This window comes from Hippichthys cyanospilos, chromosome 14 (assembly GCF_059441005.1).
Source record: "Hippichthys cyanospilos isolate Australia breed blue-spotted pipefish chromosome 14, RoL_Hcya_1.0, whole genome shotgun sequence".
NCBI lineage: Eukaryota > Metazoa > Chordata > Actinopteri > Syngnathiformes > Syngnathidae > Hippichthys > Hippichthys cyanospilos.
In genome coordinates, this window is record NC_142382.1 from 1,277,768 (window position 1) to 1,291,274 (window position 13,507).

The 13,507-nt window shown below is 44.5% G+C and overlaps 1 protein-coding gene across 2 annotated transcripts in view; it reads right to left on the reverse strand.

Annotated features, from left to right (window-relative positions):
• rab11fip5a (RAB11 family interacting protein 5a (class I)) overlaps nucleotides 1–13,507 on the reverse strand; it is a 15,243-nt gene continuing 1,736 nt past the window's right edge. Inside the window, exons 2-6 of one of the 2 annotated variants that reach the window (XM_088432885.1) lie at nucleotides 8,463–8,971; nucleotides 7,288–7,732; nucleotides 4,161–7,088; nucleotides 3,040–3,151; nucleotides 1–2,600 (exon numbers count right to left, since the gene is read on the reverse strand). In XM_088432885.1, coding sequence (XP_088289011.1) covers nucleotides 2,343–2,600; nucleotides 3,040–3,151; nucleotides 4,161–7,088; nucleotides 7,288–7,732; nucleotides 8,463–8,971 — 4,252 coding nt within the window. In that variant the 3' untranslated portion in view covers nucleotides 1–2,342. The remainder of the gene's footprint in view (nucleotides 2,601–3,039; nucleotides 3,152–4,160; nucleotides 7,089–7,287; nucleotides 7,733–8,462; nucleotides 8,972–13,507) is intronic. The other variant, XM_088432886.1, reaches the window with a different exon arrangement.

A 13,507-nucleotide genomic window follows, 5' to 3' on the forward strand; every position in this document is an offset into this window, starting at 1 on the left:
TACGGTGAGGAAGAAACACTAAATATTCTTTATTAAATATACAAAATTGTGTGAAACAGAACTGCATTATCAGGGCTTGTAAACTTCCTTTCCGTCCGTCCACAACAAAACACATTCGATTCAATAAAAAGCTTTCAAAATGGAAGACGTGGTATACAGTGCATCTTTTTCCACATTTTGTTATGTAATAGTATTCCAGACTGTTTCAACCTGCAGCGTGAGAACTGTACTGAAGATAAACACAAACTCTTGTAAGATACTAGGGCCTGAACAAGTTTTTTGTTTTTTTTGTAGTCACATATCGCTGTCAGGAAAGTTCAGTTGAATATGATTAATCAATGACGTCACTGATATTTTTCCAGCACAGGTCTCAACCTTTTTCTTGCTGTACCATAAAATGTGGAAAAACCTTCTGGATGCACACCATAGTATCTGTTAAGTGCGGATATCATGTACTGTACGGACATTATATATTCTCATCACAGTCAAAGTTTTTATTCATTTCTTTTTCTTAATCTTAATTCCCGTGGCATTTAGTTATGTTTGATTGGCATTAAGAATATAAGGTTTCCTAGGGAAAATTTTCTTTCCCAAAAACTGAGAACCCGAACTAAATGACGGTGCGATTCATTGGCGGAAGTGCTTGATTTATAAAAAAAACAAACAAAACAAAAAAAAAAAAACACACACACAGGCGCTCACAAAACATAAACATTGAAAGAAAACAAAAACTAAGGCGCATTTGGCATTTGGGTTTGCACGATATGCTTAAATGTGTTACAGATGGTGATAACAAGCAGTGGGCGTGGCCACAGCTAGCAAAGCTATTATTAGCCAGTTAGCATAATATCTCACAAGTCTCACAAAATAAAAGCAACAACAATAAAGAACACACCAATGAGGAAAAAGCTAAATGGGACAAAAGGAAGCGTTTGTTTGTTGGCTAAAAACACTTGTCCAATATTGTGTGCTAGCATAGCATCAGCTAACCGCGTGATTACATCGGCAAGCTCTTGTAACAGGTTTCGTCTTTAACAACTGAGAACTCGTGTAAAAAGAAACAATGAAATCGTCATGAATACCACCATACATACAGATCTTTCTGTTACATATTTTCTATTTAGTACAGAGCAGCTTTTTCGCTGTGAAATTGGGACGTGTAAATTAAGCTAACAATGCTATTTTTGGAGTAATTCATTTCATCAAACAGCCAAAACAGAGCGGCTGCACTAATTATCTTCGTTGGCCTATGGTCCGTTTACGACCGAGCCCCTGATATCTGCCTAGCGACAAGTGACCTAACAAACAACCAGCAACAACAATGGAACTACTGTATGTTAGCTAGCATGTCTGTAAACAAACTAAGAAAGAATATCAGTGACACACCGAAAACAAAAACAAAAAAATCTGACAATTGAACAGTCTTAAGCTATTCTTTGAGGATTTATTTTATGAGGATAAAGCTGTATATTTGTGAGAAAAAGTCATGGATGGGCGAAAATGTTCCATTTTGAACAGTTTAAATAAACTGGACATATGTTGATGATCAAAAAAACAAAGACAAGTACTTGTCCACTGTTTCACCAATTTAAGTGGTCAGTGGCCCTACCCCTACATAAACACTGCGAAATTTCACCTGTCAACTTTTATTGCCTTCAGTTTTGTCATCTTATGCACACCGTTGTAAAAAATGTCCTGCAGCTAATGAAAAAGTGACAAAAAAGGTGGACATTTTGCATTTGCTCTCATTTGTGTTCAAAACAGGCAAGGTGAGGTGAAAAGGACAATTTTTTGTTTTTTCACGCTTCAAGTCAGCATCCAACAACATGGGTGCTCACAAGTCCAACTTTTTAAAAGCAACCAAACCTGCCGGGTGGCCAGAAAACAACCTGAGGACTCGCTAGCACATTTGTCAGCATCTCAAATGCAGTGGTCATCAAACCGGTGGCGTGCGGGGGCAAAAAAATTCTCCAGTAATTTTTTAAATTTAAATTGAATTTTTAAAAATAAGGTATCACTTCCAGAATATACATATATTTATATATATATTTTTTATGGCCGTAACGATTTGATTTCTGTTACGTTAAATTAAACACGATTCGCCAATTCAAATCTGTTTTCTGGCTAGCTCCTATGGGATTTTCTTGGTACGCGTTGGATTTCTGTTCAACTGTTTGGATTCTGAGGAGGACCCGTGGAAGAATCTCGCCCCGGTAAGAAATCCCCAGACCCAAAATGTTTGAGAACCACTGAAAAACGCTCATATCAAAAAGGAACAGCGTAGCAGTGAAAAGACTAAAAAGCTGTTTGGCTAGCAATGCCTCCCCAGGGGTAGCGCGCCGTCATTTGAGCCTGGATCGCACCTGCAGGAGGGTGGGCTTCTGCTCCATGATGCGCACCAGAAGCGTGTCAATATAGTCCTCCAGGTCGCGGACCTGAGGTTTCAGCTTGCGAAGCTCTACTTCCCGCTTGGCCAGCAGGGCGCGCTGCTGCTGAAACTCCGCCTTCTGACACTCCAGCTCTGCCTCACGCTGCACCAGCAGACTGATTAACTCGCTGTGGGTCAGGTGGTAGTATGAGCCGGCGCCTTCCGTCAGCATCTGGGGAGGGACGCCAGATAAATAAATGGAGGCTTAAGTTGACCAAATCGGGTAAGTCCGCTGGAAACATGTTGTGCCAGACGTACGCAACGTTGCAAAGGTGTAAAAAATAATGTTCAAAAACTGCAAAGTGGAAAAGATATACCATGTCAGTGCTTTGGAAAAAAAAAAAACGTATTGTTCTATTTGCTTGTCTTGGTGCACCACCTTGTGGCCAAATGGCTTAAAAACACTGTGATTTAGTAGTTAGTGGGCTTTTATTGAAGACAATACTAGCATCTGAAAAAAAGAACTATATTATATGAGAAGAAAGCCCTTCACTACAGACAATCTACAGCGGCTCACGTTAAGCTATTCCAATTTTAACCAGTACACACACACACACACACATCAATGTTTTTCCTATCTGATTTTTCAAATCAATGGAATTGAATCCGACCTTTTCGCCAGTCTGGCTGCTTCTGCCGGGGTGGATGCTGGACTTGATCTTCTCCAGGACCGAGCGACCTTCAGCCAGTGGACCGCTGCTCAGGGGCCGCACAGGGTGGGGGCTAAAAGGAAAGGTCACAAGAGGTCGTGTTACAGCAGGTTCCGAGGTTTCGCGAGTCTCCGTGCCATCCACAGCCCTGGAAATGGAACTGAATATGCTGCAGTACACATTACAGGCCACTAGTTGGCGATGTGCTTCATTTTTACTAGCTTTTTCTGTAACTGAAAATTTAGGACTTTGAACTGAATAATTGTGATTTTTAATCATTTTATTAATTTTTTAATATATTTATAATATTTTTTAATAAGAAACTAAACTCCATATTGTTCTTGACATGTATTTTGCATTTTTTTCTTTTTTTGCATATTGTTCCATCTCCAAGTCTTCCGGGATGACACCAGAGAGTTCAACCTTCCCCAATCTAGGAACATCCGCCAGGAGACGAAGGTTAATACAGGAATGATTCCTTAAATAGTGAAAATTAAAAGTTAAATGAGCCCAAAGTCCTTTGAATTCCATGCCTTTATGCAAAACGAGTAAAAATGTGTTAAGAAGTGTGTTATTGCCTCGGGTTGAAAAGGAAACGCTATCGGTGACACAACAACACCTTTTGGGGTAGGGAAGCGGGTGGGAGGCAAAAAAGTGTGAGAACAGGTCCTGTGAGGAGGGGGATGGTGTGTCAATGTGTGTGTGTGTGTGCGTGGAGAAGGCACAACGGGAAGGGGTGGAGGTGGGGAGAGGGGCTGTGTTAAGAATCGGAGGGCAAAATAATAACTGCTAATTGGCCCGAGGCAGTGTTTCCCCTCCCATTACCACGGCGACAGGACACACACACAAGACACTCACGGCGGAAGTCCCGGCAGGATTAGTGCACGTGTGTTAACAGAGATAAAAAAAAAAAACAGGTCACACCACCACCACCACCACCACCACCACCAAGAGGATCCCCTTCGGAGTCGACGGCACAAAGGAAGAAGCAGATGGAACGAGGTGAAAGGGCCAGAAAGTCCGGAAAACTGTAAGGAAGGGAGGGGGTATGGCGGTTCCTCCACCAGAACGAGCGCCCTCACCTGAGCTCCTGGCGGGTGGCGAGCTGCTGCTGGCAGTCCTGTACCTCCTGAGGGTTCAGAGCGGCAGGCGGCAGCGGGGTATCGGAAAAGGAGGAAAGGAAAGCTGGGAAGCAACTACTTTGACGGGTTAGCGGAGGGGCGGAGGCTGTTGAAAGGGAAGGGGAAGCAGGGGGTGTGGGTGACGCCTGGTCTGCAAAGGACTCCTTCCAGATCGACGTCGGAAGGGTGTTGCCCAAGTCGAAGGTGAATGTGCTCTCGGACTGGGTGCGATGCAACGCGGGGTGTTGCGATGACGGATTATTCACAATGCTGTCAACGGGAACTTTGTCCGGTTTTGTATGGGTTGAAGACATAGGGGGGACTTCAGAAGTCCCGGAATCAACACCAGTGGAAGCGGTTTCTGGTCTGTCCTTCATCAGCTGAGTCAACCAGTCGGTGATATGTGTGTTAATGTTTGGTCCACCATGGCTCACGGAAGCACCGGCGACTTCCAGGACCTGTCCAAACTCCCCGGAAAAGGTGGTGTCCGAGTTTCGCCTCTCGATGGGTTTCGATGGGCTGTAACGGTTTCGAGACATGAGGCCAGAGGGAACGCTCTTTGTTCTCTGGAATATTTTGGGAAGACGCGGTGGAGGTTTTTTCACAAACATATCATCAAAAGCAGTGAACTGATCGCTCCCCAAAGGATTTGGATTTGAGATCGTTGACATTGAAGGGAAAATTTGAGAACTCCCATCACCCCCTGCAGTGAAACTGGACTCACAAATATCTGAGAACCCTGGCTCATGAGGGTCAGGTCTGTCCCCTGTCACCAAAGACAACCAGCCAGGTTGTTTTTGTGAGTCATCGGAGGTGGAGGCTGTTCCGCAGTGGTCCAGCGAGTTGCTTTCAAGACTCTGGAGAAGGTTCGTACTGCTCTGGGGTATTTGAGAGAGTTCTGGCGAATGTTTGTTCGAAAAGACATCATCGAGAACTGAACTGAATTGATTTCCTTCAACGGCATTCGGATACGAATCTGTAGAAGGTGCAGGGAGTTCTTCGGCACTCCTGTCATCCCTTGCTGTGAAGTCAAAGTCACAAAGATCTATGAAACCTGCCTCACAAGTATCTGGTTTGTTTTCTGTCACCAGAGACAACGGTTCAGCCTGGGTTTTTAGTTCGCTGGTAGAAACCCCAGGATTCAGTGAAATACCAGTAGGTTCCAGAATCCCTCCCAGGTCCCCACCTTTGGTTGATGTCTCGGGGACTGTGACAACTGATACGTTGTTATTTTTTTGGTGACGCTGCAAAGTGGCTTCGAGGCTTTGGAGAAAGCTCTTCGTGATCGGAGATGTTTGAGGGACCTCTGGTGAATGTTCGTTCAGCATCTCGTCATCGAGGACGGTCAACCGATCGCCTTCAACAACATTCGGATATGAATCTGTAGGGGTCAGTGGGAGGACATCGGAACTCCAACCATCCTTTACTTTACAAGTATTTATGAAACCTAGCTCGCAAATATCCGGTCTGTTCCCTGTGTAAAGAGACAAGGGTTCAGCTGGATTCTTTGGTCCACAGGTAGAAACCCCGGGGGTCACTGAAATACCAGTGGGTTCAAGAATCCCTCCTAGCTCCCCAAAGAATCTAGATTTCTCAGAATCGGTGGACACACCCATTTGGTTTGAGGGGGAGTCCGAGTTGCTGTCGAAGCTTTGGAGGAAGCTGTCGGTGCTCTGAGATATTTTTGGTAGTTGCGCTGTAGGGTTTTTTAAAAAGACATCACCAAGATCGGTGGACTGATCCCCCTCAATGGAGTTCTGATACGAGTCTGTATGAGTCACAGGGAAAACTTGAGAACTCATGTCGTCCTTTGCAGTGGAACCTGATTCAACAGGATCTGGTCCATTTTCCAGTTCCGTACCCAACCAGTCAGATTGGTGGTTTGGTCCATCCGGAGTCATTGAAGCAACGGGTTCCAAACCCGTCATCGCTGTAGTCGGAGCGGTCGGCGGTGGTGTGAAGACTGATGACCCATCCGAATCCCACCATTCTGAATCTTCACTCTGAGTCACGGTTTGTTGGGCTGCATCATTCGAAAGCTCATCTGTGGAACTCGAATATTTTGGATTGATAACTGCCTGAGACAAGGTCTCCAAGGATGGCTCAAAATGCTGTGGTTCAGTTTCGTCCAAGGAACATACGGAGAACTTGTCTGATGTCGAATATGAAGAGAAACAGGAGAGGAAATCATCTTCAACTGAACTCCCGATACCGGACGAACCTGTAGGATCCACATTATTAGCTTGATGCCCTTCAGGGGGAGGATTCGATTCCGAAGGAACGGCTGAAGTGCTATAGAGTCCATTGCAGTGTTCGAAGCTGGGATCCTCTGGGATCGGATCCAGAGAGTGCAGATGCGTGCAGTTTGCCACGTAGTCGCTGAATGTCACCCCTTTGGTATTAGGGGAGTCATTTGTTTCAACACTGCCAGGTTCCCACTGATGGGCCCCGGCTAAACTGTGAGACGTTTGATCTTTTCGCCCTTGCAGCCTGCAAGCGGCAAAGTCCTCAAAGGACTCGTCCCATTCTGCATCAGGTTCCTCTATCCCTGCAGACGTAAAAGGGTTTGAGGACCTATTGGATACAGGTATCGTCTTGTCCATGGATGGCGTAGGTAAATCTTTGCCCAAACCAAAGACGTCGGCTTCGGTAGTTTGACTGTCCCAAGTCTGGGTGACTGGATGACTCGCCTTAGGAAAGAGTTGCTCTATGGGTGGGCGGGAGCTGGAAAGAAAGGGCAGGGGAGGCAGCGGGGCATCGTAAGAAGGGTCTTGCGAGAGGAAAGGGTTGCTGGGTGACATGGGTGGTGAGGGGCAGAAGGGATTAGAGTGGTGCAGTGGGTCAAGGAATGAATCAGAGGTGGGGTCTAGTTTAGGAGGCGCCACCGAGCTGTGGAAGGAAGCGAACACAGTCCTCTGGATTAGCGCAGGTGCTTCAAACTGAAATGAAGGCCTTGCCGAAGGTTTCGCGCTTACATCCAAAACGGTATATTTCAGATACCGGTGGTGACCGGTCAGACCATAGACGTCAGAGTTTTTATCTCATCAGATTTCAGTCTCTTGTCTTTTTCTCATCAGTCTAAACTCACCTGGGTTTACTGTGCGACTCCTTGGACCCCAACCAGCCTTTGTGTTTGCCCTCGGCGCCGGAGTCTGGTTTGACCTCCTCGCACGTATGGTCTCTGCCCAGGGAAGGGCACTTTTTCTCCATGGCCGCAGCGATGGCGGCACTCTCCTCCTCGCCGGCCTTGTCAAAAGACCAGCGGCGCCCGTCGCCCACGGTGCCGTGCAGGGGCTCGGCGGAGGCCCGCGGGCGAAGGTTCTGCAACGACACGGAGAGAGGCAGATGCTGCTGCAGAGGGCGCAGACTCAGCGAAGCTTCCGGGGCCGCCGAGGCCCGATCCCGGGGCTGCGGCTTGTGCGATGCGTCGACGCCCACGGGAAGCTGAGGCACGGCTATGGTGATTTCTTTGATCTCGTCGCTAAAGTCACAGCGGAGGGGAGACAACTTGGGCGATGCGTCTGCTGTGTGCTCTGAACGAGACGACAAGAGACAAAGGGATGAAGAAACGCTAGCGACAGCGTTTGGAATATAAAATATCTCATTTAAACAGAAGAGATTTCGGAGAGACAACGAAGTGAGAATTCTCACTTCATCAAGTCAGAATTCGGTCAGAATTCTGAATGTAATCTCGGAATCCTACTGAAGTCAGAATTCTGAAAATCAAATGAGAATTCTGAGATTAAAATCAGTGAGATTAAAGTCTAAATTCCCAATTTGCAGTCAGAATTCTTATTTTTTTGGAAGTCTGACTTTAAAGTCCAAATTACTTCTCAGACCTCTGACTTTAAAACCAGTTGGAAGAAAGCGAGAACTCCGACTTCCCTCTCAGAATTCTCACTATAAAGCCTGAGAATAAAGTCTGAATTCTGACAATTAGCATTCTGAGATTAAATTCTGACTGAACTTTGCCTTGTCAAAAATTATGATCAGACTCCTGACTTGAAAGTTGGTGAGATTAAAGTGAGAATTCTGCGAAGGGTCAGAGTTCTAACTTTTTGAGCGATAGATTTTGACTTTAAAGTCAGGATTCGGACTTTCTTCGCGGAATTCTCACATTAAAGTCCAAAACTCCAAAAATCTTACTCGAGGAGGAAAGTTCTAACTTCCCGTTTCCTTGAAGGCAGCACCAGCCAATACCTGAATAAATGGATGCCTCGTGCACAGTAGATAAAGAATGCGGCACGGTCGTCAGTTTGTCACCTGGGCTGTCGGCGGTCAGGTTGCTGCTGTTGCTGGGCGAGTTGGAGAGGTCGGAAACCACCACGCTGATGCCGGCCGTGGGGCTGAGACTGCCGCCGCGCGAGGACGACTCGCTGCTCTCGGAGCCCAGCGAGGTGCTGGAGCGCGTGTCCGACGACTTCCTCAGCTTGCCCCGCAGGAAGAAGGTCCTCATCTTGCTGCGCCTCACCTCGCCGCCCTCGTCGTCCTCGTAGTCCTCCTCGCCGCCCCCGTCGCTGGGCAGACGTTGGCGCACGCGGCTCAGCGGGCCGGTCGCGGCGCCGGGGGCCGAGGCCGAGTCGTCTTCGCTGGATCGCCTCTTGCCCCTCATGCGCTCCTTCAGTTTGCTGAAAGTGGACGCGCCCCCTTTGTCCTTCATGACCAGGTCGTACATGCTCGCCGTCAGGTTGTTGCGCGTGAACTGGACGCTGACTTGAATGTCGCCTCGCTCCTTCTCCTTCTTGCCCGTCTTGGAGTTAAGCCGGTACCACCTGGACGCGCGGGAACACGGGCTGTGATCAAGTCCCATTTGATGAATTCGATCAATCGATTTGATGAAATCAAGGGTAAAACTTACAACAAAAAATAAAATACAAATTTGTATTAATAGCCTAATGTTCTGTCTTTCCGAGATGTCACAATGGTTTCGTCCATGTAGACAGACGGCGCACTATCAACAGCGGCCAGAGGTGGCGCCAAAAAAAAAAAAAACTAAGCCAAACAAGGCACACATCTGTAACTGTTAAACGATAAACTAAATCAGTTCCAAAACACCCAAATTATTTCACGGACCCCCTGCAGTCAAGCCACGGAGCCCTGGGGAGTCCGCAGACCGCACTTTGAGAACCGCTGATTTATAGCATAAATGTTTACGGCCCTGGTGCAATGGGGGGCTTGTATAACGCTGGGGAACAGGCTTTGCTTTTGTTTTGTGAAGTGTAATTGCACATCCATAACAGCAGGTGGTGCAATGATGGTATTTTTTCCAAATTAGAAACCTTTTAAATTGCTGTCAACATTTTTTTTATGTCCTATTTATGATTTTGCTTTTGTTTTGTTTTTTTTTCCCTTCTTTTTTATGTCAGAAACTTTGGCGCACTTAAAATCAGTTTCTAAACCGTAACCCCGATATACCACGTAAAAAGCACGTTATGATCTGAGAAACATCATTTTCATGAACATCCTCAAATGCTGCGTTCACTTTTGCAGCGTATCTTTAAAGTGGGTCACTGGCTGAAGTGAATGAGTGTATTGTTAGTTTGAATGGGGCTAATCCAGCCAAACTGAGCCAAAGTGTGTGTGTATGTGTGTGTGTGTGTGTGTGGCCAGACATCCCATAATACTTCACTACACTCCCTGTAAAAACTAACAATGAAGGCGGCCTTCATCACCGTAAAACCTGTGACATCAGTAAACACACAAAAAAGTGTTTGCTGTGACACACACACACACACACACATTTGGTGGACTTTCCCTCCATAGTCATTCACGATGCACAAAATGTTCAAATCCCAAATTGGCCAGAGGCAAGCAAAATTCCGGACATTTGGTTATGTGTCCTTTCGCTTACCGCAACTACCACCTTGCACAAAAGAAACAAATAAAACGTGAGCAATAGCATGATAAACGCATGCTTGTTTTGAAAAAAACGAGAAATATTGCAGTTGAAGAAACTTACTCACTCGCTGGAAACACAATGACGAGAAGGACTAGAAGTCCCCACTTTTATGAGGACAAATGACAAAAAACGAAACCTGGTGCTTTTTTTTTTTCCCTTTATGTTGTCTCCCCCCCAGCAACACTTCTCACCTCAACCACAAAAGAACACAGAGCGCCACTCATGTCACAACATGTCCTCAACTCTATGCCATTTAAATCTCTAAAAAAAAAAAAAAAAAAAAAAGAGAGAAAATCCAGTACACGCCTAATCTTGATAATTAATCGAAAATAACCAAGTAAACACCTAGCTTGTGACCTTTACATTATGACTAAGCATGCTACTGGTTCAGTTCTCCTAAAACACGGCGTGCTAACGTTAGCCAAAACAGGTTAACCTGATTGGATTGAGGTACACAATTAGCCGCTAACGCCTCACGCATCATGATTGTACGCCTAACCCCTCATCAAAAATGTATCAAGTATATCTAATTATCTTGATGCTTACAGGTTAACATGCTACGTTAGCTTTTTACTTACTCTTGATAAATAGCATAAACTAATGGTGGATTTTTACAATGCTAAATATGGATAGATTAAGCTCGCAAGAAAGAAAGATAGCGCTTGATACCGCGCTTTAAGTACACTCTACCTGGAGACTTGAATGGTGATTTTGATTGTAGCATTTAGCTTTTAAAAAGTTAGCCTGCTACTATTTCGCTTTTCACTTATTCATGGTGAGTAGCGTAAGTTATTGATGAAATTTAAAAAATGCTAAAAATAATTGGATTAGCGGATACGCATAATTTTAGCAATTAGCTAGCGTTGTGGTTGTCAAACTCCAGTCCTCAAGGTCCTGTATCCTCCATGTTTTCCAGTTTTCTCAATCCAACACACCTGATTCTAATTGTTAGCTAACTAGCAAGCTCTGCGGGAGCTTGAAAAAGATGCTTATCATTTTAATCGGGTCTGTTAGAGAGGGAAGTTTCAAAAACATGGAGGATACCGGCCCTTGAAGACTGACTTTGGACACTTCTGGTTTAGAATCATAGGTGTCAAACTCCAGTCCTTGAGGGCCGGTATCCTGAATGTTTTTCAGTTTTCTGATTCAAGCTAACTAGCAAGATCTGCAGACACACATAAGATTAGCGGTTAGCTATAGTTTTGGTGCCAAAGAGAAAATAATGTCTTGTACATGATCAAATACCAAACCATTTGCAATAGTTGACTAACAGGTTAGCACACTTGGATAGACTGCACTTGCTATCACACTTTTAACACACTTATTTTTTCATTTAGCTTTTAAAAAAGTGAGTGTTCTACCACTGAACCTTTCACTTACTCATGGTGAATTTTAAAAATGCTAAAATGGAAAGATTATCTGGATTATGTAAAATGATTTTAGCCATAGTTTAGGCGCTCAAGAGAAAATAATGCATATTATCAAATGACAAGCCATTTAAGATTGTCGACTAACAGGTTAGCACACTCGGATAAAAAGCGCGTCGCACGAATGCTTTTAGTACAAATCGAACACCTGCTTATTCATTTTGGATGTGCTATTTAGCTTAAAACAATTTAGCATGCTACCTTTTAGCTTTTAATACGACATAACTCAACCATTTTGCTAGCATGTATTGCTTGTATTGATGACATAATTGGCATAACATTTTCCTATTTGCAAAATAAGTCATATTTGAAGGACCTAACTTAAAAAAAAAGCCCGAGAAGTAGTTTAAACGTACCATTTGCGATGTTACGCTGTCCTAACGTTGACCTCCATTTCAGCACGGTGCGCGGAGCGGCACAAACACTCTGACACTCAACACTCGCTGTGGCCACCGCCAGAGAAAACAATTAAGCGTTCTGAGGTGGAGTCTCACACGCAAATTGGAATGCGGCCGCTTTTGATAGCTGTACAACAACAAGCAACACCTAGCGCAAGCGAACGAAAATATTTTCAACATTCACAGCAACTAACATTTTTCCATTCTTAATCCCGAATCCTCAATCTTCTCACTTTACCTCCCCAACTTTATAAACCATAAATTTAGGATCAACTATAATTCTACCCTAACCTTAACCTTTCGGAATCCTTATTTAGCTTAATCAGACCCAGGGGTGTCAAATAATGTAATCAGGCTGTTTGAAAAATAAGGTTTAATATTCCATCTTTCTGTGTAAATACCTCAAGTTCGAACCAGCGGTTAATTTTGACCCTACCCTAACATTCTTTTTTTTGCGCAACCAAGGGCATATACGTACCTTAGTATATTACATCAGTGAGACTCAACGCAGGCCCGAAAATTGAACAATAGTGTTTTTTATTCTGTATGTGAGGAGCCTACAGAAGTTCTGTGCGAGGCGTGGACTCAAGTTTCCCTTCCAACAATAGAAGCACGGTAACTCCCCACAGCCAAGGTGGAGTTCGCATTCCTCACGCCGAGGCCGACTCAGGCCTTTTGGCGACGTCGCCTACTTCCTCCTCCTTCCACGAAGCATTTAAAACAACATTCAAGTTTATTTTTAGGAACAAAAAACGTTGCTCCGTGCAAATTACGCAACAAGCGAGCGCCATCACCGTCAAGTCAAACTCCAACTCCGGAGCTTGGAAGGAAAAATGTTCTGTATGTGGTTTATATGCTTGCTGGTTGTATTAAAGCAAGCTTTAAAAAGCTGGAGAAACATATTTAATGAGACAACAGGTGCAAATTTAGCTTGCTTGAAGGGGGCGAAGATATTACAGATGTTAGATTTTTTTTTGAAGACACTTTCTACATCTGGTTATGAGGATGTAGTGGTGTCCAAACTACGGCCCATGGGCCAATTCCAGCCCGCCATGCATTTTTCAGTGGCCCATGATCAAAAATCGATGTTTTAACTAGTCACCAAGGCTACTTTGAATAAATAAATGATAGTGGCAGAAAGTTGAAAATAGGTATCACGACTTGCAGTCATTTATACTGTAAAGTAACGATGGACAAACGAAGCTTCATGAAGCACTTGTCAAATTTTGGAGTATGCCAAATGAGCTGAATTGTTTCAATATTTTTTTTCAATCTGAAGTTCTTGTTTTAACATGAAATAGGCGTCTTTTACCAAGCATGTCTTATCTTTTTTTGTTTTTTAATAAATGTTCCAGGAGCTGCAGAGTAGAACTGATTCCATCTCAAAAACAGGAAGCCACAAGGCCCTCCATATCCCTAGGTAGATACTTTCAGTAGCTCTTCATCTGATAAAGTCGACTGGAATATAAACAGGGATGCACAATGACAATTTCTTCGAATCTACTCAACCGATCACAATCCGGACCAAAATGCTGCTTTTTGCCGTCAACGCCGCCATTTACTTGGCTACCATTCCTGCAAACA